This window comes from Anopheles stephensi, chromosome 2, assembly GCF_013141755.1.
Source record: "Anopheles stephensi strain Indian chromosome 2, UCI_ANSTEP_V1.0, whole genome shotgun sequence".
In the NCBI taxonomy this organism is placed as follows: Eukaryota; Metazoa; Arthropoda; class Insecta; order Diptera; family Culicidae; genus Anopheles; species Anopheles stephensi.
The window spans coordinates 54,798,301-54,824,355 of record NC_050202.1 but is presented as its reverse complement, the minus strand read 5'-3'; the positions used below and the strand labels follow the sequence as shown (position 1 = coordinate 54,824,355).

Sequence of the window (26,055 nt, the reverse complement as noted above, 5' to 3'; positions counted from 1 at the left end):
ATTTTTAATAATAATAATTTTATTTCTAAAGTCCTTACAAAATAACTGGAATGTTGCAGAAACAAATATTTATCATTAGTTTGTTAATAATGACTGTTTCTTCCATTTACGATATACGCCTTTAAAAAAAATAATTATGATGGAGACGCCCAGCTATTTACTAAAAGTTTGGTCAAATTTCTTAAAAAAATTTAGGAAATTAACTATTGTCAAAGGTTTTTCGAACTTATGGGTCTTGAAAGTAACAACTTTGAATTTGACCATTGAAACTGTGATATTTGCCTTTTCAAAAAAAAAGACAATCACGATGGAGGCGCCCAGTTCTTTAGACAACATCGAGCAAAACGACAAAATTATGATAAAAGAACAATAAATGTATTTAGTATTTTTTCTGCTGCTAAAACAGTTGAAATCTGTTTCGCACAACTGACAAAAGCTATTGATGAGCTACGAAACAATCATTATGAGCCACTTAACGTTTATTGTACGGCAACAGGCCTACAGTTTGGAAGGAAAAAATCAATGGAATTCGTTCAACCGTCGAAAGGTTAGAAGTACTCTTGAGAGCTCACCGTAACAGAAAAGAAAAAACCATATTTCCACGATTGCAGCCTTCTTGAGTAGTGTCTTACCAAATCATTAAATTAGTCCTTTCCATTAAGCCTTGCCCGAATCTGTAGTCATGATCCATTTCAGTATTTTATTTTCCCTCCTTTTGTCTTCACTCAACAGAGAAAAAACCACCGCTTCACCAACTAAACAGTAAATTTATGATACCTTACCTTCCAACCTGCCTGCTTACGCTCTAAAACCGCATGCAATCCACCTTTAACGGTTTATCGGAAGCGTACGATATTTTACAAAACTCTCGCCCTCTATGTGGGACCGATAAAACGCATCACCTCCTGGTTCCCCCGTGGCGCGCAGGCGATCATTCACAAACCTTCGCACTTTACGGGTCTCAACCAGTGCCTAACGCTTCACACATACACACACCAAATCCTTCGAGTCAGGCCTGTAAACTCTGGTTCAAGCAAAGTAGCGACTTTTGCCTCCTGACATCGTCGCAAATCGTGGAGCGTAGATTTATGACCGATACGCAAGCGAACTTACGTGAGCATGTCTGTTTTATTACCCCCAAAGTGGCTATTCAATTATAGAAGTCACAACAAGAACCAGCCGGCGAACCGCAGCGGAGAAGAAAATACATTAATTTTACGCTCACGAGGCCACCCCCGAGGCTTGGTTTGTGACATTGCGGTTCGGGGGTACCTTTGGCTTGAAGTTTGTCTTGCGGTACACAAGAAAAGGGAGGGAAGAAAATTCGTTTTCTCTTAGCTATTGTAGGCTTCAGAAAGTATTACGCGAAAGCAAAGAGAAGTTAAAAAAACTGTGGCATCGAGTAAAGGAGAGAAGGCATTGTAAAAACTGTAAAATGTTAACCATTTGTAGCAACTAAATTAAACTAGATTCGAATGATCAGTATCGTCTTCTGAGGAAATAATTTTCCATCGACATATTGTCCAGTTTTCCGTCGCTGATTCAAATGGTCTTCGCCAACTTTCGACCACACCCGATCAGGAAATCTAACTGCTGACGAAACATAAACTATCCTTTAACGCCGCGTCAGAACCAAGCGATGTCAGCAACATATGCTCTAATGCTAGCTAATGGGAAAAGATTTAACAAAGTTTTGCCCTCATCTGAAACTCTTTTCGGAATCGTTTGATTAAACTATACGAATAACTGAAAGGGGGGAATGAAGTTTCATTATCTCACATCATATTGCTAGTTGTGTCCATATTCGTCGAGTCATTAACCGTTCTTCTTACTCTAAAGCATTTTTACTATCTCCGCTTCAACTTTGGGCAGTATGTCTTTGCATAAATGTTTAAATAGATCATGTTGTATAAATAATCCTGGAAGGAGGTTTGAAACCCTTGTCGTACAATCAACCTTAAGTGCCCTTTTGCGAACGAAAAGCTATAATTTCTCTCTCCAACCATGTGCACGTTCATCAAAGTTTGAAACATTGTTGCGATCATAATTAATCACAAAACATTCCGTAGCGAGCATGCTTAAGCAAATTCTTTCCAGTTCAAATTATCCATCCTCAAGTTTAACGAAACTGAGAGAAAAAAGCCGTCCAGCTTTTTATGCAGACGTTTCCATGCCGCTCATGCGCAAGTTTAAAGGAAACCTTCAACTCGAAGCGTTTTTATCTCTTTAATTTAACTTCCTTTTCTCGTAAATTCTATTCGCAACCCATTTTGTCTATTTCGTTCTTATTTTCGTAAAAAAATTCTTTTACTTCTCGAGCATTTCAAGGCTGATTATTTCGTAGACATAGAGAGCTTTTTTCTCGTGCCATTTTTTTTTAAGTTAATGCCGTAATTCAAAGTTGTTCCTGTTACTGATGCTTTCCTATAAACTGAACCTTTATTTCTTTCTGAAACTCTTATTCTATCTTGTCTGTAGCTAGCAAGGGTATATGCGCCCGTAATGAATAGCAAAACCGTTGTCGCATTATTCCCTGCTAATTGTTTGTCAACATTCCTCGTACCTGATTGTGCTATCGTTTACCAGTGGTATGTGGCTGTTTTTTTGTATCCTTTTCCGACCTGGTGGTTAACTGTCAGCTGTTTAGATGTATGTGTAGTTAAGGGTATCTATCCCACGTGCTGAATGTAAACTGTATGTTTGTCAAGCTTTCTCTTCCGCTCTCTCTCTATCTAAGCGTGCGCCTTTCCACTTGTAACAAGCTCAAACAGCAAAAACCAAAAACAAAAATCGTCCCAATGTACCACCGTGGTTCTAGCGCTCTTACTGTCTTTGATTTTTCTTCTTTTATTGTGAAAGAAATCACCTCTCTTAGCTGCAAGCAATTATAACCAATACAGACAATACACTCGCGATAATCCGATTCTTGCGAGCAGATATCAGAACACCTAACAACAGCTACTACTACCACTACTTCTACTACGTATTTGCACAAACACGTCCCAACAAACACGCATACACCTTTATCTCCTTCAAAACTTCCCCACGTTTTCCAACCCCCCCTTCCGATGGGCCAAACTTTTGGGTGGCCCAAGCAACAAAACCAAAAAATCAAACCATAATTGTGTTCTATTTCTTTGCGTTTCGACAACCTGCTCCAAAAACAAAAACCCCCTCTTTGTGTGCGGATGCTCACCGAATCCCGAATTGGCCCACTGTCCGGAATCGGAACGACCGGAAAAAAAATTAAAAATGGCCTCCCGCCCCGGCAGGCTGCACTAGAGACGGTGCGATGCGAAGAACTTCAGCTGGAACTGTCAGCTGCGCTAAAATCACGGCCCGGCCGTACGCACGGCACATCCGGTCCTGGTGGATCGACCGGCTCGATGCTCGGCGGTGGCCTCGGAGACAGTATGACGGGTCGGAGCACCATAGGCAATAGTTGCAGCAGCGCCAACGTTTCCGCCGCCCTCAATTCATCGTCAGCCAGTGCAACGCTCAACAGTATCGGTGGCAGCGGTTACGGCCACACGAGCTCGGTCACGACCAACACGAGCGCCCTCGAGCGGTCGCTCGGCGGTTATGGGGGCGGTGGCGTTACGGGAAGCGTTGGCGGAAGTCGCGGCATGGACGGTATGGGCGGTGGTATCGGTCACAGCACAAGCATCGGTATGAGCAGCAGCAGCGGCATCGGCACTGGCAGCAGCAACACAGGCGGCAGCACCGTCACTTGGGCGCCAACACCGACCGGCCATCAGCAAGGGACCGAGATTGATAGAATAATGGCAAAGATCGAACAGGCACGTTTATCCATTGCTAATGTATGTGTGTTACAACTAGAGAACAAACTTCACCAACTGCATTCACGTTGCTCCGTTTTCGTTTTCACTCTTTTGTCAGTCATTGTTGCTTTCGATTACTTGTTTTTCTCCGCTTTTCCTTCGCAAACGATCGGTTGTTTTGTGATAGGATTTGTTCAACTTTTTTTTATTAAACTCTTCTCAATTTTTCACAAATCGTTTTATAGGTTTCAATGCCTTTTTCTATACTTTTTTGATACCCCTTTTGGTTCTCTATCTTGCTTGCAAACAAACAACTCCAGAGTCTACCGTTTTCTAAAGCTCGAACACTGCCGGATTATGGTGTTTGGCTACCGGCACCAACTGTGGTGCAGCTTTTAAAAGTTTTTTTTTATTGAACCTGGAGCATTGTTTGTTTGTTATTTCAGTTTTTGTTTTCTTTTTTTTGTTGCCATTCCGTTTTTTTTTCATAAGTACCCAACTTTGAACAACGTGAATTGGTTTGAATTGCCTACCAAAGCAATTCCAAAGCCTCACACATGATGCATTCAACTAGAATAGAAAAAAACAGTTCCCATAAGCGGATGAAACTAGAATAGTCAATAGAATAATTGTGTTTTTTGTTAGACGTCGTTCATTGTTACGATCTGTTATAGTGTTTTGTTATGAAAAAGGGTATGGATTCATTGGAAAAACTAGCGAAAGATTAAATGTCCTTTTTGATTGAAATGAATGTGTAAAGTTTTTTTATGTGGAAATTACTCAAAAAGCATGGTTTTATTCAAAAATAATTGTACAATAATATTTTGAATGTTATTCCAAATTGAAACTTTCATTATTTTTTTATTCGATGATTGAATTATATAAAAACCTACAAATTAATATTGTAGGTAAACCAACGAACAATCTTTCATAGAATAGTCTGTACGATTTTTGTACATAGTTCAATTTTTATAATAGGTAGCAGATAGTTTCAAAAACAAGATATTTACATTACTTAAGAAATGCATAAAACTTCCAGCTGCTTCAAAAACTGGGCAACTTATTTCGCAAAACCTTACCTTTCAAAAGCTTTTTCTGCTTTCAATTAAGTGTGCAGTTTCTCTCTTATCTAGTTTCTTCTTTCACACCGATTTTCATTTCTCGCGACACACATTCCGTCATGTTCGTTCGTGTTTGCAAATGGTACAGAAGCGATAGGCAGCTCAAACATGGGGATTTGTATTCCTCGTAGCAATTCTTCGTTTTGTTTTCGGTCCCACGTTGTCCCGGCACATCCCGCATGCCCGTCGCGACCGGCCGTGGGCAACGGTGGCCGAACCATGCCGACGACACGCCGCATGAAAACAAAACCCAAGAACCAAGTCTACCTCCTTTACCATCCGGCGTAGCGAAGCGACTAGCCCCGCGCACTACGAACGCACGGCCACGGAGCGTCAGCCGGAATCCGACAACTGATATCCTGTCCTGATCGCTCGTTTTAGGACAATCGCATACTGGCCGAGCTCGAGCATCCACGCACAACCGGACCGCCGATCATGTCGTCGGCGCTGGGCACCGGCGGGCTGACGAGCGTCTCGACCAGCCTCGGACTGTCGTCGCATCAAACGACGCACCTGCACCAGACACCGTCGAGCCTCGCGTCGCAGATTTCCACCTCGGCCATGCTGAGCGGTCTGTCCGGGCTGACCGGCGCCACCCACATGCCCACCGGCGGCTCGCTCGGTATGAACTCGATCGGGCTCGGCGGTGGTGGCAGTGGTGGGGCAGGCGTCAGTTCGGCTATGGCCGCCGGTATCAGTTCCATCACCGGTGGCGTCAGCTCGATGGGTGTAACGTCCAGCACCAGCAGCCATGCGCTGACCGACGGACAGTACAGCGCACTCACGTCGTCCACTGGTGGGAGCAGCACGAACCACTACTCGACCAACGCCAACGTTTCGCCACTGCCAAGCCGGGCAAATCCAATGAGCACCACCATGCCACCCCTCTGCCAGGTGCCGTTATAGCAACTGTTTGTTGTTTGGTTTTTGTCTCTGTTCTTCGTTAGCTCATCAGCACATATTTCCATAGTTAAAATCCATTCCTAAATCATTTCATAAATCATTTCATCAACTCATCTCACTGTATCGTGCCATCCTTTATCATTTGATTGTTTGTGTCGAATAGTTTAAAATAAGGCCACATAGCTGATAGAATGAATAGAATACTCAAATTCCAAGAAACATCCTCGGGTCAATAAACGATCAAGCACCCCCACCTGAAACACCAGGCGCCTCCACATGAAACACCAGGCGCCTCCACCTGAATCACTGAAATACTAGGCGCCTCCACATGAAACACCAAGCGCCTCCTTGCAGTCACGTTTTTTTCATGGGAACTGCAATGAAATTTTGAAAACATATTAAAAATTTACAAACAAAATAGAAAACAAACAATGTTTTTCCCCCGAAACATCCATTCCATCATTCCTCCAGATCCATAACACAACAACCTAACACACACCTGGCTACGGTTGATCTTATGATTGGCTTTATGAAATCATATCAAAATGCTCATAGAAGTGATTGAGCTCAATCAGACTGCCCAACAAACTCAGAACAGTGTTGAGCGATGTCCAAAATACTGTCCAGCTACCAGATAATTTAAAATCATACCCATTCGACCAACTAGCTGCTGTTCGCGCTCCTCAAAAACACACACCAGGCGCAGTAGTTTGCGTGAGCTCCCGTTTAATAACCCGCTAACTTAACATCCCCATCGCTAAGAACGTACCAACCAACGTATCAAACCGTAGCTTAGCCGTATTCTTGAACTAGTTATCCCAGTATCCCGTTTTACGATTGCATGCCCGTAGCTAACCAAAACCAATACCAACGCCGTAGTGTTTGAGTAAGTTTCGTACCACCTAGATCGAGGCACAGTTAGAACTACCATACCCACCATTTCCACCGTTCGTTTTCCTTCCCGTGTTTCTCTCATTCTTCTGGTCCACCGTAATGGACAGCAGCAGTTATGAGCGACAAATTTGAATTTTCTTACCCTTGGTTGTGTGTTTTATCTTCTGCGGTACCGACAAACCCGACTTAAATTCCAAACCGCATCACCAAAAATACTGGCACAGCAAACAACCTTCCCCGAAATCCGTTGCTTTGCCGTGGCCGGCGACCTTTTGTTTTTGTTTATGACAAAACACATCCATAACTTTGTCGGCCGATGGGGCGATATTTTTATGTACATCAAAAACTTCTTAAGAGTGCCCAAAATCTAAGAAGGGAGAAGAACAATTTGGCTGGCAGCTCCACTGTTACCACCCGCGTGAGCGATATTGTGCCGATGGTCGTTTTTCTTTCGCCCATTTACTTTCGGACGGTGGATGGCTTTTACTTTTGTTGCTTTTTGCAGTCCGGTGCGATGCTGCTCGGTGCGACAAAACAAAAACCACTGCGGATGGATACATTTAATAAGTATACGTACCCCGGTTCCCTTCCCTATTCTTCTGTCTCTTACGCTCCCTTGCTTGATGGGCTGATGGGACGATTTTTCCGCTCCTGATCGCGTCCCGACCCGAATGGTGAAGAAATTCATTTACAGCACGCAAATGAAAATAGCAACACCAGCTGTACGGTCCCGTCCGGCCTATGATGTTCGGTCCATCAGCCGGTCGTTTGCTGCTGGCAAACCGCAAAGAGATACCGAGTTCTCCGCCCAGCAGCCCAAGCAAACAGTGCAAACAGACCTGCGCCCACCTTCTTTCTTTCAATTATGGTGCAGATCTAATAAAATTGATTATAGAACGAGCATCCGGACGGCGTTGGGTGAGCTTTAAACGTGCGGAATACACACGGGCCAACTTCCTCTCTGAGGCTGAAGGCCTGAAGCGGATGGCTGTGCCAACGGATGCCACTTAGCGAGCCCGGCAGTTCGTCTTTTTATGCTTAAACATTTCATCACAAAAAGACGCTGCGAGGCGGTTTATTGGATGGAAAATCTTACTCATGTTTACATCATTCGTCTCAATTAAAGACGGTAAAGTGAAGTGAAGCGAACGAACGGTCGATTGGGCGCAATTTGAAAGAGACTAGCTACAAATATCTCAACGAAACATCAGTTTGCGAGTGGTTTGTTCAGCCTATTTATATTTCAAATTCACATTAAATTGCTCTTTTATTTGGCTGTTTTGACCAAACAATGTCCCAAAACCATAACACCAAGGTCGAAAATGAATCTTCTCTATGATACATCATCATTTCTTTGCGGACAAGGTCAAACCTCACTATCCTTCTGCTCCTATTAGCACTAAAAACACAAGGCCAAAATCGTTTTTCATACTTCTCTAACGTCTCTCACACCGACCACCGCAAATCGCCGAGCGGCCCTAAACAGATAGGATGATGTAATAACCGCCTTCTAACCGGGTTCGCCCACAATGCACGATACAATGTAATGATTTGTAATGCATGCCGGCGCTATTTCGCAACAATCCAACTTCCAACAGTCGCTACTCAACCGAAGCCAAGCCGAGTTTTCTTTCGGGGAGACACTACGGTTCGTGCTGCCACCAATCCGCACGCATTTGTCATGAGACGCTTGTAACGCGGTTCAAGTTGTGATAAAAATTGTTTGTTGTTATTGTGTACGGCTCCAAGCGCTAGCGACTTTGATTTATATTTCCGTTCGGCACGTCGCTATAGCCGCTTGTTGGAGCCACAGCGACGCACACCAATTCAGTGGCAACATTTTAGAACCCAACGGGGGGGGGGGGGGGGGGAAACGACAACAACACTTTCAAACTTCAAACACATGTACCCCGGTCGCATGTGAACTAACGCCACTGAGTTGTGTGAGAATGGTGAAGCAGAAAAAAATCGCCGACTATTCGGCTATCTCACCAGCTCGGTCGCAATGCTTCGATCGATTCGATGGCTGCAGTGCTTGGGAACGGGCTTGCGAAGGGATGTGTCCTTTTCTCTGCTCCAACGGATAAGCGACAAACTGGTCCCTTGAGATACAGAAAATCATTTTCTATTCTTACGATTTGTTGGACTACTCCATCTCCATCTCCAGCGGCTTAAGAGACACAACCATTAAGGGAAAACCGATTCACCCAGGTCCTCCGGTCCAAATAGCTGCTCTCGGCTACAATTTCCACACACAAATGAAAACATCCCATTCAAGCTGTTTTCCCGAACGGTCACACGGAAAAGTGTTACCCAATATCAATATGACGTGACGTGCCGAACACCTCACACAAATAATGCAACGTTATCAACACGGGGCCAGCCTGTGAAGCCACTTACACTCTTCTCCGGCCTTTCGACGGAACCATCGGGATCGGAGAGTCCCATCGCTGTTCCATAAATGTTGGATTTATTGTCCATCTTGTTTGTGTGGACGTGTCGCATTTCGATGAATATGTATGTGTGAACAGGACCAGCTTTTGCCAAATGGTTTCTGCGCCCTCACACGGCCCCCATTTTGTTGCCATGTGGTTCTGTGAGCAGTGAGTTGTTTTGTGCTGATATTAAACCCTTCAATCTTCTTACTATCCGAACTGAAATGGAAGCAGTCTGGGATAGGCGAGGCGAGGTCCGTTTTGAGGTTGTTAAGCGCATCACCATCCGACACCGTCCGTCGAACGATTAAAGCGCCTCTGTTGCAGTTAATGAGCCGCTGATTGCTATAAAGATTTCCACACCGGTCGAGCTTAAGTTTTTAATGGACACACCGGTTATGACTTTTTGACAGGCCATTTGTGACCGTTTATTGATCGTGGCCGGGTGTGGTTTGGGGAAACGTGGTCCGAGAGCTATGTGGATGAGGCAAAAGAAATGCAGAACATGCTATCTTTGGTGGTGAAATTTAGGGGTAGAATGAAAACGAGTGTGATAACTGTAATGAAAACAAGCATTAAACCTAGTAACTGGAAGAAAATATATATGTAATTAATGGAAGGATTCATATAGTGATACTCCTCTTGAATAATATTTGAAGTTGTGATTCGTCAGCTTGTTGACCAGTTTGGAACATTTAACTTGAGATCATATTTTCTTCAAACTTCAACAGGGCATTTACTTCAACAGAAATCAATTTCTTCTTTGAATTTTCACCGGTTTTAAGTATAAATTAAAATAGACACAGGAGCATTTGGCTAGTTTAAATGTCCAAAACTACTTTCCTGAACATAAAGCCTTGCATATACGTTCGTGTATTTACTCACACTTCCCTAACTCTGATGGCCTAGTTTGCTGGTCGTTGTATCCAAACCCAGGCCAAGCTAGAGCTTGTGATGCTGCTGAAACACTCTCTCTCTCTCTATCTCATTCTCTCACACACACAGTGCCACTAACTTTATGACGCACGTTGCGATTCTGCATACTGAAGCCTTTCCCTGGACACAGTTCACCACCATTGTCCGGATGAAGAAGTACTGCTGCCGTCGCTTTATATTTTCCCAGCAAAAGCTCCCAAAACTCACGAACAACGGGCCGTCTAAACGAGGCCAAACGTGTTCGATTTGTTGATAAAAGCCTAAAAAGCTAAAAACGCAGAATGTTTTTGCTTTTTGTGTCGTTTCGATCCTTTTAAAAAAAACGCCTGCCGGTTGTGCGTAGTCCACCAGTCCGGTCCGAGCTGTAGGCACGTGCCGGTGGAGGCCTGAAAAGCTGTTTCACGCATATGCACAAACCGTCTGCTAATAGTTTGTCAGACTATTCGGACGTGGTGCCATCACTTTTGCGAGTAGTTCTACCGTACGACATTTAATTAACCAACCCCCTCGCAGCGGTTCTCACCCCGTTTCGGGGGCCAGTCTTCCAGCGAAACACGGTGCGCGTTGAAAGGTGCTGTAGTACTGTAGGTGTCAGTGCGTGCGTGCGTGTTGGCTTCATGTGTACTGAGCGTGTGTGTGAATGAGGCGTGTGTGATTGCGATGAATTTTCCACCGGTGCGCTGATGCGCTGCGGGAAATCGTTAAGAGAATGTTTTCCTGCGTTGTCTGGCGTTGGCAAAAAGGATCGGGATTCGCCTCCGGTGTAAGAATCCGTCAGCGAGGTAAACACTACACCGAGGACTGAGTGCGAGAGGTAGGGTGTGGTGCGTGACGAGAGTGTAGACACAAAGCAGTTACTGTCAAATATTTGCTTAACAAATATTTTCACCACCAAAACCCGATTGCCGATTTAAACCAACGCAGTGTGTCGGTTGGTTGTGTAAGAAGTAAGACTCATGATTTCACATTTTGCCACGCATGTACCGCGCCGTATCTTATTGAACGTTGGTGTGATATTTATTTTAACTGACGAGATTTACAAAGTTTCCGGGCTTGTTGGAATATCTGTTCAGCCGGATGGAATAGAAGGGCGAGACTCGTTTCAACTTAAATTACTCCTCACAACAAAACTTAAAGCTCTGTGAAGGAATTCAAATACCTGTGACATTAAAGCCTTGGTTTATGATATCTAGTTAGAGACTGCAATGTAATTGAATGCAACTAACTTTGATTGAAATAATAAGCTTCTAATACTCTTCGATCTAATACTTATACTGATCAATAGCTCTAGTCACACACAAAAACAAAAACTTCACCCTGCTAATCCTATCAAGCGATCAAAATTAATACCTCGCATACCTACATCCGTTTGCAAGCGCACCCGTACACGAATTCCATTATGAATTTATGTTTCAAATAATCACCGAACAACGAACCTAGAATGCCGCCCAGAATGCTAACCACGTCTGCATTGATACTCATCTGAGCCACCAGCAGGCGCGCCAGCTTCATTCATTGGAATTTTTAATCTCGAGATCCGTAAGAGATCCGGTGCCACATGGAAGGGAACCGAGTCGAGCCGTTTCGTTATATGACAAAAATATTGAAGTTGGTCGAATGTCGGACTGGTACACAATTCTGAGCGTCGTCCTTCCTTCACAAGGAACACCACACACGCACAGCGCAAGCCAAATACATTTCCATATTCATGACAATTTTTACCCGGCAAACCCTCATTTGAATTCGGCCTATTCGGGCGCCCGGCCTTCGGCTGGGACCGTTTTGACGCACAGTTAAGCATCTTCTCGCATTTTATTTCCAATTTTCCAAGCTTTTTCTTTCCTGGGGCTTTCGGTCACCCCATCTCGGACCAGCAGTTTTGATTTGCCCCGCTTTGTTGGGGAGAGAGGGAGAGGGAGAGCGAGAGCGAGATGTATGTGTTGGCTCGTTGTCAGTACACCCAATGCGACGGGGAATGTAGTTTGTGATATTAGTTTACTAAGCAGGACGTTTTTGTTATTTTCGCCTCCGAAAACCCCATTTCATTCACATTCACATCGCCACCCATCTCATATCGTCATCATCATCATAGCGCACCCGAACAATGCGTGTATGTCGCATACACGGATGCCAGACATTGTCCGCATTGAAGTGTTTTTTCTTTCTTTCGCCGGCACTGTCTGCATTCCAACATGGCGCACAACGTACCTGTGCGTCGCCAAACAGGCGTCCGAAACTTGTTAAACGTCCCATGTCTATATCTGTCCGTCTTTTCTTCTCTCTTCGTCTTGTTTCTGCTTCTACCTCCCGCACTGCGTAGAGTACGACCATGCCCGTCCTGTCGCTACACAACACACACTCGATACCGTCGGGTTCGGCTAGCTACACGCTCGGGCTGAGCGTTGCGCCGGTCGCCTCATCGTATACGTTCCCGACGCATTCGGCCACGACCGGTGGTCTCGCGAGCGTGCTCGGCACCACGTCCGGCGTCAGCGGGGCGGGCGTCTCCGGGCTGAGCGGACTGGGCAGTGGGTTGGGCGGGGGCACCGGGCTGAATCTTACCTCGACGAACCCGCTCACCAGCACGCTCGGCACCAATCTGACCAACTACAATACCAGCTCGTCCTACTCGACCTACACCAATCCGCTGCTGAGCGGTACCGGTGGCATCAGCTCGAAGCTCAACATGAAACCGCTGGACGAGCTGGACCTGCTGACGCGCTACGGCCAGCGGGGCGGCACACCCTGCTCACCCATTCCGCCCGCCAACTGGGGCCTAGATAGCTATACCGGAATCGATGGCGTGAATCCTGCCTTCATGCACACCCAGAACCGATCGCTGATCGGGATGGAACTGGATGGTAAGTGATCTGCTCTCAGTAAGGTGGAGTTGCCGAAGTCTTACGCTTATCTTCCATCTTCCGCTAGCACGATCCCACGGTTTAACTCTTAACGGTACCGGAGAACCTCAGGTCGACATGCTGGACATACCGGGCAAGGGCCGATGTTGCGTGTTTATCGCACGATTTTCCTACGATCCACCAGAGTAAGTATAGGGATAGTCAGCAACGCGAAACCACCTCCTTACCTCTGCTATCTAATCGAATAACCCTTCCCATATCGTCCCTACTGGTACAGTGTGGAAGGTTCCGAAGGTGAGCTGGCGCTATGCGCAGGTGATTACTTGTTAGTGTGGGGCAACGGAGAACCGCAGGGCGGATACTTTGATGCTGAGCTGTTGGACGGTCGGCGAGGTCTCGTGCCCGCATCGTTCGTACAGAGACTAGTAGGTAAGTGTTCGTGATCAAACTCGTCGTCCACCGAGGATAATTACTGCAATGATGTTGCACTAACATCTCCGCACTGTACTCCACCTAGGGGACGACCTGTTAGAGTTCCATCAGGCGGTAGTGTCAACGTTACGCGATGCAGACGATGCCCCGATCCCGCTTGATCCGGCTCCACTTCCCTCGAGCAATCCGCTTATACCGCACACATCGGAAGACCTGGCACGGATTAGCGAAACACACACCGACCTAGGTCAGGATTTGGACGATGAAGCCGACACAGGTAGGTCGACACAGCAACAGCAAACTGCACTCTCGCTTTAACTTTCCCCTTCGGATCGAAAGGATCCCGTCGGTCGGTCTCGCGTCTACAGCGTAACATCCTCTGTTCTATGGTTCCACTTTCCAAATATTCGTTCCTTCCTGCCCTACTGCTCTTGTTTGATGTACCATGCACCTTCCGCCAAGCTGTCGACACCCGTCCGTAGCCATGTTGCCTGCATATTCTGTCACCTCTCTCTCTCTCTTCTTGTGAGTGTCTGTATATGTATGTGCTTCTCTACATCTCTCCCTGTGTGTGTTGTGGCTATATAACATTTTTTCCTTACCGAACGATCAAAGTAGACCGCTTGTTTAGCTAACTCAAATGAAACATTCCGTAGAAAAACAAAAACCATTCCCGCTCACAACACAACAAGTTCAAGTTCACTCGGAAACAGCACACGTGTTTGATTAGGGCGCAATTTTCCCTACATCCAAACAGAAAGATAGACAGAGATGGTGTAGGAAAAATCCCATCCACACACACACACATACACAGAACGCAAACTTTGCTACTGCAACAAACTTTCCTCAGACAAATGAACGCAATGGAACGCAAAACATCAGTACAGCAGCAAATACACGTACGAACCGGGGAACTTTGCCCATCAAGCGAAAGATGAATTTACTAGCAGCCAGTATCGCTCCATAGCACCGAACGATGTTTGGGGGACTGTTCTAGGAAACGAAAACAAAAATTATCATCATCAAAATCAAAGACAGACTGCAGCAAAATTGGCAGACACATAAAGCGGCTGGCGGCTTGTCCGACGAGCTTTATATCTCTTTGATTGCCGTCCGTGGATGCGATATTCAAACTTTTTTCTTTGCCTCTTGCATTCTCAAAGTTACGTTAAGTTAAGGAAAAGGTACTTGTCATGTTTTATCCCCGATGGGGAATAAGAATCGAATTAAAAAAATAGTCCTTGCGATGTTATTACTCTAGCTGAGCAAAAAGCAAGAACGGGAGCTCTTCCAGGAAAATGGATGGAATTTAGTGTACAAACTAAAGCTCAGCCTTCAAGAATCCCTATCCTGCATTGTCCGGTGCATTTTCCAGCCAGTCTTTTGTTCCAATTTCTAAGAAAAATCCCTGGAAGGAAAACATATTCTGCATATTTCAGACCTGGCAGCATTTTTACATTCTACTTCCTTTCCAGTCGGCAGACATTTTCTTTCTTCGTGTGAGCAGATAGGGTCATTCGTTTGGACAGTCAGAAAGATCAAAGCTCGGTTTTTTGTAATTCTTTTTTAAGGGTTCTTTCTGTAAGTTAAGGACTCTTTTCTTTTATGGCATGTGGTATGTTAAACTTTTTAGACATCAACAATAACGGTCAGTTGGATGAGGTTAAAAATATATTTTTAATTTTTTTTTAATTTTTGATAACCCTTCGTACAATTACACAATTGATTATGGTATCAAGCTTTGTGAGTTTGTCTCAACTTGTCTAATTATTGCATCAAGAAAACAATATTTTAAAATTTAATAAACTCACACAAAACGCCGCACATTGCGGTGTTGGCCTCCCGGACTTGTACCTCGTTCGCCCTTTTGCCCTTACTTTCAAACTCTCGCAACAATTTACATGAAACTTGTGCTCTTTTCTTTTCGGTTTAATAACACGCTGAAACATTTCATTTTCCTCCCAATGTTTTTTTTTCCTGTTTTGTCTGCCGTCAACTAGATTTGGGTTTGACTTAGTGCCAACAAACAGCGCAAATACCAAGTAGCAGTAGCCACACAAAAAAAAGATGAATATTCAAACTGCACAAGAAGTTGTGAGACATTCGAAGGGGACGTAACTGGCCGTGGTGGTGCTAGGAAAAAAACTGGCGGACAGACAGAAACCTAAACCGGGTTGGAAAACTTTCCTACGCTTACATTAAGCTGAACGAAGGGGTTTTCGGCTGGGTGGAAAGTTTAGGACATCCCACTCTCTATTCTCTAGTTGGTTGCAGAGTTCTGGGCGATTTCTCTTTTTCGTTTGCGGACAGTTGAAGCACTGCACAATGTTACTTCACCGGGATGGCCTTACATCGTGTTTGTTTCCGTGATGAACCCTGTTTTCCAATAACACTGGCACATATCATAGGAGGAGGGTCTGACATGGCGTAATATTTTGTTCGATGCTTCCCCCCCCCCCCCTCCCGAACGAATCCCGCAAGAACCAGAAACTTTGCTCCCGGCTTTCGGTTGAAGTTTTATCGTGTTTTTATTTACCGTATCGACATTGCACAAAATGAAGACTGACATCGGTTGAGTGGGCACGTGTGGCCACCCGGCTGCTGATGCTGCTGGATGTTTATGTGGTCCAACTAGTGCATACTTGCACTATCCTTGAAATATCCTGATGAGTGGACCGTGCTATGCGGAGCTCGGTGGGGGAAGCTTTAGGTTACGCGCGTGAAAAGTTTCGCCCTCCGGATAAAAACCACCGGTTCAACCAACGCTCCACGAAACCATGCCAAAGTGTTCTTATTAATTTAAATCCCACGTGACATGTCGTGACGCTCAGGACATCATCATCCTCATCGTGCTCACGGTTGCTTCTTGCTGGTATGGCCTTTGCCAACACAAAGAAAACAGCACACGGCAATAACGAATCTGTTTTAACTGATTCCTTTCCTCCGGTCCCCCAGCTACTCTGTCACATCTGTTGCCCACACGACCAAAGGACTGCAACTCTTCCCTCTGCGAAAGCGAGTATGTGGCATAATCCTAACAAATAGTTCGGTAGAAACATACTTTCCAGAAGAAGGTCTCCTGTTGGAGATGCTGGCGAGCTTGCAGATCCCTTTCTTTCAGGCGCATTCTCTGAACTGCTCCTCGGCTTACCGGGAGGATGCAGCTGCAGATGATGGAACAATTGGGACTGAAGACTTTTTCCGCACACTTGAGGATCGCCAACCCCGGGGAACAAAAAGCATTTGTTTTTCCGGAGGTGTTTAGGCGAGGGTTTCATTTCACGACACTCAGATTCCGCGATTCTGGCGTGAGTGTGTGAGACCTTCTAGGTATCAACTTCAGGACAATTTTACAAATTAGTGCTACACCGGGGGGAAATGCATTGTCGTCGAATGGCGAAAAACCTTTCCAGAGTTTTTTTTTCAGCGAACAAAGCGGTGCCCGATGAAGAGTTAGAACACATATTCTGTTTCATGCTTTCACACATACCAAAAATTCCCCTGAAGGCGTGAGAAGTCCAGTCCGCTCTCTGCGGTTAAGACGTGCAATATCCGACACGAGAAGGAAATGACTGTGTTCCACTCCACGCGTTGCACAATTCCTTTTTCGAACGTTAATTTGATTCGAGCATTCCATTGTGAAAGCAATCCTCAAGGCCTCACAGGAGAAAAAGAAACGCAAGCACCACGATGTGTTTGTTGATCCACTCTGAGGCATAGGTAACGGGCTACAATGGCGCACGACACGCCTAACCGTAGTTTGCATCGTGAATGGTTACGCTACGATACCTTTTGTCATGGCTTGTACCTCACATCCAGCCGAGGTTGAAGCGGGCGAGGTGTTGAATGCGACAGATAAATAATTGGAATTTTACACTCCTGCACTCCTGACTCTAGCAAAGGTATAAAACGTTCAAAAGCTATACCACTCGGAGGACGGTCGGTTGGTGTGAAAGCTCTCTGTCTCTCCGACTGCCTCGGTATCTTGTTGAAAGGTTTTTGCGAGAGCACACACACACACAAAAAACCGGGACAGAAAGAAACTTCATCCCCATGTCCATCGGCATGTCACTACCGGCTCAACTGTCTTCTGGTAGTCGTATCCTTACATCTTTTGTCACTGTTGAGCCACTGCCGCCCTGGCGTCCGTCCGCACACCCTAAATCGCGTGTTAGTTGTCAGTGCATGTTTCCTGTCAGTTTCAGTTCCAGCCTGCTCCGAAGGAGCTCCTCTAGTGCAGGAAGGGAGCAGTGAGGGGTTGGTATGGTTTTCCCTCCCCATATTGTGCTCACATGATGTACGTGTGGGACGCGCACCACAGTAACAACTCCACAGACTGTGCTCCGGATAGCGAACGAGTCCGACCAGTTCCCGTTTTTGCTCGTTATCTTTCCGACTACAATATGTTACGCTCGCGCACTGCCGGCAATCGAGCGGACAGGGAAGATGTGTTTTTTTTTTCTTCTACCCCTAACGGCATTGCACCACCAATATCGGTGTCGCCAATATGGCCGTCCTTATGACTTACGGAAGCTTCACGGTGCGAGCTGGTCTGGCGATGAAACCGCAACCGCGATGAGTGGCATCACCTTTTGGAGAGGGTGATACTTTTTGAACGGTTGCAATAAATCTTACATTAAACCCATCGCACACCGGGAAGCGCGAGAAAAAGATGTCGCAACAGCAACAAAAATACGCCAACAACAAATCACGAGACAATCGAGCCAACCTTAAATTGCCATTTCTGTCCCTCGATGCAAAACAGATTCGGTGCCTACCCACTAGCCGGAAGATAACCATTTTTCATGCTACACGCCATCCGGCCATATATCGCGCTGCGAGCCGAGAACGAGTGAGCCCATTAAGCTTGCCTCTGTGCCGTGTGGTGAAGGCACCAACCGGACGGTGCGGTTTTTGAAATGTGTTCAATTTTTCTTTCTCTACACCATCAGCACACGTCGATGGAAGAAGCATCTTCGAGTAGTACTGACGGAAATCAAAGTGATCGTCTGGATTGTTTTTTTTTTTTGCGCGATGTACCGGACTGTAATGGGTAGAAAATGAAGGATTTGTCACCAAAGGGCGATCGTTTAGTGCCATATTGAATCGATCAATGCCGGGTGAGCGGGGACACGATTACGATACGACATTTTTCAAATAAATTACTCAGTCTTTGACGTGATGGGGAAAAGTTGTGCTTTTCTGGTACTTTTGTGAGTTGTGACCAAAAATTGATATCGGATTTGTGCTTTAAAACGCTGAGAGTGGACATTAATACGGGGGAGGTATGAAATATGGATCTTCAATTTAAATCAATTTTCTATCATTGCGCTTTTGATCAGGTCTGGGAGAATTGCGAGCAGCCATAAATATTCTATCCCTCCAATGTAAAGACTCCGTGAAAGAGTTGGACGTCCAATCCTATCATTGGGCCTGGGGCTCTTTTATTGAACTCTATATTCAGGACTTTTTTATTCCTAATGGAGTTATTTGTCATGTTGTATTAAACTTACTTACTTGCTTAACAGTCGCTGCAATTGCTTGGCGGTCTTGGTTTGCACATCCATTATCCGGGCCGTTCGCATCACCGTATCGACACCAGCACTCCATCTTAGTTTGGGACTACCACGCCTCCGCTGTCCGTGTGGACGGCCTAAAAGGACTTTATGGGCTGAGTCGTCCAGTGTCATTCTCGTGACATGACCAGCCCCACCCTGACGAGTCTAATTTGCTGCACTCTGGTGAGATCACCGTACACCGGACCTCCATTATCCTTCTGCACATACTGGTCTTCCTCTCGAACGCGGCGAAGAAGATTTTGTCAATTTTGGACAGAGTCCAGTTCTCAGAGGTGTTTGTGAGTACTGTGACTACAAATGTTCTACACAGCTTCAACTTCGTGGAGTTTTGAGTGGAGAAGTTTCCTCAGGCAGAACTATGACTATCCACCGTACTGAAGGCTGACTACTTTTCTACGGGTAAAATTAAGTCACAGAATGCCAGAAACGGCAGGCCGAGACCTCTCGAGGTTGTAGTGCCAAAGAAGAAGAAGAAGAAGAAGAACTATGACTGGTTATCAGTCAGCACCTTTGCGCGTAACAACAATGTTGTTGTCGTTAATGACTTTTTACCCCGGCAACGTTTTTTTTTGTACTATGGCGATCTCTAAACTAACATCGAGAACTCAAGCTCAGCCCACAACACAGTGCATAGACTACCAGAACAAACAAAAGCGTTGATGTTTAATCTTTAGCAGTAGCATTCTATGTACTTCTATCGATCTTGATCAGATATGTCAAACGTACGGCTCGTGGCTTTAGAATGAGAGTATTGTGACGGAAATTTAATTACAGAATTGAGCTTCCTCTTTTTGGCCAAAAAAAAGGATTTTTCATGCAAGCCAAATAATGTTTGACATCACTGATCTCAATACTATCTAGCGTCTGTCTTCCTCTATCTCTATCTGTGCATCCTTCAATTATTTGTAACTCTCTGTCCGATCGGTTTGCGTGATCTCTACTAGCATCTGGTCCTTCTATCTGTCTGTCTGTGTGTGTGTATTTGTATGGTTTGCGTGTTCCATCTATTGCGTTTGTTTGTCGTGAGCGAAGGGTTGTCTACTCCACTATCGTCCACGGTCTCTGTCCCTTTCCCTACGTGTCCTTTGCCGAACCGCGTTGCCGCAGCTAGCGCCGAACTAATGTTCTCCGTGTTAGTTCCTGCACCGAAGCACCTAACCCTGGAACGGCAGCTAAACAAGAGCGTGCTGATCGGCTGGTCCCAGCCGGATCCACCGATGTGCAATCAGATCGAGAGCTACCACGTGTACGTGGACGGTGTGCTCAAGGTGACGGTCAAGGCAACCGAACGCACCCGCGCCCTGGTAGAAGGCGTCGATTCCAACCGAGTACGTATACACACCCACGGCCACCGTTTTTGGGTGGTTGTGCTTCTTCCATTCTAACTCTGATAAATCTCTTTTGCTCTCCACAGCCACATAGAATTAGTGTGCGCAGTGTGACGCAGAACCGGCGAACATCGCGTGACGCTGCCTGCACAATGATCATCGGCCGCGACACGGCACACCTAGGACCATCGGCTGTAAGGGCTACGAACATTACCTGCTCCAGTGCGATCATCTCCTGGCTACCGGCGAACTCCAACCATCAGCATGTCGTCTGCGTGAACAACGTTGAGGTGCGGACGGTAAAGCCGGGCGTCTACAGGCACACCATTACGGGTAAGTGGACAACAGACGAATCGGTCGGGGTTGGATGCGCAACTGAGCTAGCATAATGTCTGGGGCTTATTATTACGTTCAGGACTAGCTCCAAGCACACAGTACCGTGTCACGGTGCGGGCCAAGCATCTGAGAGCACCGGGACAGCAGCAGGCACCACCAGCCGGACCACCGCCAGAGGAAGCGCCCGGAGCGTACACCGACTTCCGCACCCTAGCCAAAGGACTGCCAGATCCACCACAGGTAATGCTTGTTCGCCCTGCCGCACTGCACCGCACATCGATCGTTGCATTGACCACGTCACTCTGTTTCTCTCTCTCTCTCCCTCCTCATCTCTCCCCGTTGCTTTTTGTTTGTTTTCTTGTGTTGTCCTCCTTCACTCTCTGACTCTCTCTCTCTCTTTCTCTCTCTCGTTTGGTTTCTGTCTGTCCGATTTATTTCCAACACGTGTTCTGCTTCCGCTCAGGAGATCCAAGTCGAAGCTGGACCACAGGATGGTACGCTGCTCGTGACCTGGCAACCGGTAACGCGTCCACCCTCGTCCGGCCCGGTCACCGGGTACGCGGTGTACGCCGACGGCAAGAAGGTAACCGACGTGGACTCGCCGACCGGCGATCATGCCCTCATCGATATCGGCAAGCTGGTCGGGTTGAACCCGCGCGCCGTCACCGTGCGGACCAAATCGCGTGACTCACAGTCGGCGGACAGCACACCGACGATGATACCAAGTAAATATTCCACCACCGGTTTCGGGGAGGGGGGTTTTTCCCCCCTTTTGTGTTTGTGTGTCTTTCGTTCCTGGCCAACCGCAGCACACCGTATCGAGCATTCGCGCTCGGCATCAGTATGCAAATGGTCGATCGGTTTGCTGTTACGGTTGACTGTCGTATCTATTTTTTTAGTTTAGTGTGCGTGACTGGAATGAGTGTTGTTTGCTCGGTAGTACACGATTTGTAGCACCCGATCCTACAAAAGCACTTTCTCGGCACCACAGGCGATAGTGCAGAAAACGAGCCCAAAACCAAGCTACAATCGAACGCATCTGATCCTCGTTTCTGCACATTTCGTTGTGTGGTGCCGACAATGTTTCCTTCCGACAAGTGTCCTAATCTGTCTATCCTGATCCCTCCACTCACTCACTCTCCGCTCCAACCAATCATCGTCATCGGCATCATACGCTAACTCGCAACTCATCCTCTATCCAAACGACTCGATCTCTTCTCGGTTCCGTCACTCATTCCGCCAGCAAGTTTTGTGTTTGTGTTATGTTTAATGTACATATTTTGCCCATTGTTTTATATCCATTCTTCCTGGTGTCAGCCCATTCATTCGTTTACGCGGTTGTTAATACAGATGTCACACCAAAACCATACCAGCGACATTCTAGTTGATCCTTTCTGGTAGTTACCGATGCTATGTGTCAGCTCACACTTTCACAACTGTTTGTAAACTGTGTCACTTACCTTTAACTACCCGTTGTCGTTGTACAATGTGTAGATGCTAAAACCAACATACACACGGCGTTGAGTACACAAGAAAAGCAATAAACACTAAATAAATACTGCATTTAACTTAAAGTCCTAAAAACTTAATAATACAAGTTGCAAATAATCTTAATGCCCAATGTGCTGTGATCCATTTAACAAGACAACCCAATAACACAAGTTAGATAGGATGCTCTTTCATCTGTGCATGACGTTAAGGAATGTCATTCATCATATCAAGCGCTCCATTTTTGTGAATTAGGAACACAGTTGATTGGAACAAACAAACGAGTCAGTCGTCATTTGCTTTAATTTCTATCCAAGATATACTCACCATTTGTTTGTTTGAGACTGTTCAACCGAGGCACCTCCATATGTACATGAGAAACGCCGGAACGGAACCTCTTGTAATTTATTGTCCGGTTAGTCACCTCATGCAACAATGGCGTGAAAGCGATTCACTCAATGCTTGCTCGCGCCCCCATTTGAATCCTTCTTTGGATGAATCCGGTTAAGCAACGCGCGACAGTTTCTTGTTTGATGTCTTGCTCGAAACTTGACAGAGCGCTGCTTAAGGTCTCTTCTCAATGGCAGCGCTGCTAAAGAACAAAATGAAAAGACTTCATTCATGACATGTGTTGGTAACCGGTCATTAAAAATAAAATTCCCTTGCTAATCACGAGCCAAGGGCGATGCAAATTTGAGTGGTTAATCGTTACGCTTCTCTGCAACAAACCATGATGAAACCATCACTCATTTTGTTTTCTTATCGAGCTATTACTTAGAGTCAGCTAGCGCAGAGCAGCTTCCGATTCCTGCCCGATTCTTCTCATATTGATATGTCTTTAGGTTCGGCCTTGACTGCTGTTCCTTTGTAGGTATTGAAAACATTGGCACTGCGGTCTCAACTCAATAAGGAAAGTAACAAGAAAACGTCACACTTGGGGCTGCGTGCTAATTTACATCCCCCACTCGCTTCGACACCCCCAAAATGACGTTCAACCCAACCGACCACCCTCTCAAAGCTATCTCAGCAGCTTTACGCTGTGGTTGTTCTGTCCCTGCAGCGCACGCCCCAAAGCATCACGTCACCAAGCCGGCCCAGAAAGACAGACCGAGAGTTGCACCCAAACGCAAACAAAATTTCGCACTTTTCGTTGGAATCGCGCCTTGCCGGTATGTGTGTGTGTGTGTGGTACGCCGGAGGAAGGTTCGCGTAATTTAGTGTCGAGCTTATCACGCCATGCAGCGCGATGGCGTCATGGCGATTCTCTCAATGCCGGTTTCATAGTTCGCTCACTCTCGCGGCCCGTTTGGTTCCTTCTTTGGGTGTTCGCGACAGTTTCTGGTCGATTGTCCAGCGGATCGTACGCCTTTTTGATTGTACAAATCGAGTGACGTGAAGATATTGGAGGGTAGCTGAAGAAGTTGGTAAAGTTTGCAGTCCAAGTTTTTAATCAATTAAAATAGTAAGTAGAGTTTTATACGGTATAGAAAAAAAAACCGAAGCTGACACTTGTTGGTTTGTGCGAGCGTTCGCCTCTGATGTGACGTCAGCTTTGTTTTGTTCTTCCATGAACTGTGTTGCATTACGAGCGTTATCTCTGCTTTTGTTGTGATGTACAAATGCTTTGGAAGGCAACACAAATGGAGTGAGTCACCATACTCGGCTTAGCTTTGGACGGCGAGCCCTCGAGAGGCAAACGTCAGCAGAGGCACATTAAAATTCCTAAACAAACAGAGCACCGGATGTGTGACCTATCATTTTCCTATCGACTTCCTGTCAATGTGCTGTGGGTGATTCTGCGCAGAAAAAGGCTTTTAGATAACTAAAAGCAGAAGTATTAATGACAAGATAGCTTTGTTTAAATATGATGTAATAGTTAAATTTAATTACTTCTTGTTCATCGTAACATTACTAAACAAATCAACAAGTTCGTTGACCTTAAAACTTCAAACCTCACTTCACTATCGCTGTGTTAGTGTAAAGTAATATAGCTTTTGTCACCCAAAACCCAAAACAAAACTCAACTGGCCAACAACTTTACGCCCCTCAAACATAGTGAACCACCTCGTGTTCCCTGTTCTACTCATCTGTCTACACACACACACCTAAACACACTACTAATACGCCTTGAAACAGCATCTTTACCGTGTGTTCAATGTTTCAAGTTGCTTTACCGTTTTGTCTAGGACAGCATGTGTGCTAGCCGTAGTGTGTCACTGTCAGTTGTAAAGTAAGCATCAAAACACTACTTGCCGTCCATTGTCCGGAGATGGTGAATCTGTATAAACAATGTGATTTGTTTTTTCGGCTGCCGTAACAATTACATACCTTAATTTACAGAATTGTTCCTTTTCTTTCGTTTATTTTCTTGTTTCCCATTCCCACCTGCTTCCCGCAAACCTTTCCGCGTCCGCTCCACATTTCCTCTCCATGAACCGTGACCCAACCCCCCACGAACGTATCTCGAATCGACAACGTCTTCGGTTTGATTGACGTTCATCGTTTCATCGCGCCCAACCAACATCTTCATTGCTGCTCAATAAAATAAAATGAAAACTACCCCCTCCATAACCATCACCAACCAAACCAAAACCACCACCACCACCACCACCAAACTACCAACTTACCAAACCATGCCAAACCAAACAAAAAAAAAACAACAAAAATCTACCCCATTGTGTGCCGCTTACGCGTGTACCACGTGTGTTCGATGATATTGCAAAACTTTCAAACTTATTGGCTTCGGATACCCTGAACCAAATACTGAAAATGGACTAAACTATTCATCATCATCACTACATCAACAACAACAACAACAACAACAACCACCACCACCCCTACTACCGACATCACAACAACAACAACAATTTCTTCACCAACAACAACAACAACAACAACAACATCAACAACAACAACAACATCATCAACAACAACAATCGCAACACAATCAAGACCAAGTGCGTGCCGCCGCTAGGAACCGGAACCCGGGTGGGGCGATGCAACCGCAACCGGGTGGCCACATGCGTAATCAGCGGATGATGAACAACCAGGTGATGGGCGGCATGAACAATCAGATGCAGCAGATGAACCCGAACCAGGTCATCGATCACGACGAAAATCTGAGCGACAAGGAAATCTATCCGGGATCGATGCATCAGCAGGTGAGTGTCGCTTGCAGCTGCATGCTTGTTGGGAATTGGGGCACGTTTTTTCTGTATTGGGGACCGTACTAGCCTAAGAAGGATGCCTGCGCAAGGTTTCGGCTTGTGTCGTCGTTCCGTGTTCGATTCTGATCCTACCAATTATGAGTTACTCTCTTTATCCCGTGTCATACCGTCTCCGGAGAGAGACGGTGTAAGGAGTGTTGTCACTACTACTTGTTCCCATAGCCATACTCTCTGGTCCTTACCATGACTCAAAATTGATCGCGTTTGGAGGTTTCGGAGGGTTAGAAGGAGGTGCAAAATTTATTGTAAGCCACCAGGCACACAGCAAGAAAATCTGAATCCGTTCACTCAAATTCCAATCAAACACCGATACTGAACCTACTACTACTACTACTACTCCATCACGCCCGTACACACACAGGAACGATCGCAGCGTGATTCAAATAGCAGCAGCATACCGGCGATCGAAATCACGAAAGATGCGGCCGGTGATACGTACGTTAGTGACGATAGCGAGTACCAAGATGGCGCCAGCAGTGGTGGCGGAAGTAGCCGTCGCCGCAGTGGCTCCCATGGGCCACCGCAGCAGCAACAGGTTAGAGCAAATACACGCAGTCTCTCTCTCTCTCTCTCTACCACTGCTACTACTACTACTACCACCAATGTCTTCACTGTCTCAGTAACATTGTCTTTCACCCTGTAACTCAAACACACACTTCCTGCCTCTCTCTCTCTCTGTCTCTCTATCTCTCTTTCTCTGTCTCTCTCTCTTTGTAACTGTTGTACACTACTC

The 26,055-nt window shown here is 45.9% G+C and overlaps 1 protein-coding gene across 18 annotated transcripts in view; it reads left to right on the top strand.

The window, feature by feature from the left end:
* The window catches only part of LOC118502804 (RIMS-binding protein 2), a 90,598-nt gene that overhangs the window by 45,279 nt on the left and 19,264 nt on the right, over nt 1-26,055 (top strand). For 8 of the 18 annotated variants that reach the window (XM_036035429.1, XM_036035427.1, XM_036035431.1 and 5 more), the window contains 12 exons: nt 3,273-3,821; nt 5,285-5,797; nt 12,392-12,932; nt 13,000-13,117; nt 13,204-13,361; nt 13,450-13,641; nt 20,081-20,271; nt 20,358-20,604; nt 20,687-20,847; nt 21,071-21,332; nt 24,835-25,256; nt 25,684-25,857. In XM_036035429.1, the coding sequence (XP_035891322.1) occupies nt 3,273-3,821; nt 5,285-5,797; nt 12,392-12,932; nt 13,000-13,117; nt 13,204-13,361; nt 13,450-13,641; nt 20,081-20,271; nt 20,358-20,604; nt 20,687-20,847; nt 21,071-21,332; nt 24,835-25,256; nt 25,684-25,857 (3,528 nt within the window). The remainder of the gene's footprint in view (nt 1-3,272; nt 3,822-5,284; nt 5,798-12,391; nt 12,933-12,999; nt 13,118-13,203; nt 13,362-13,449; nt 13,642-20,080; nt 20,272-20,357; nt 20,605-20,686; nt 20,848-21,070; nt 21,333-24,834; nt 25,257-25,683; nt 25,858-26,055) is intronic. The other 10 variants (XM_036035441.1, XM_036035440.1, XM_036035442.1 and 7 more) reach the window with 7 other exon arrangements.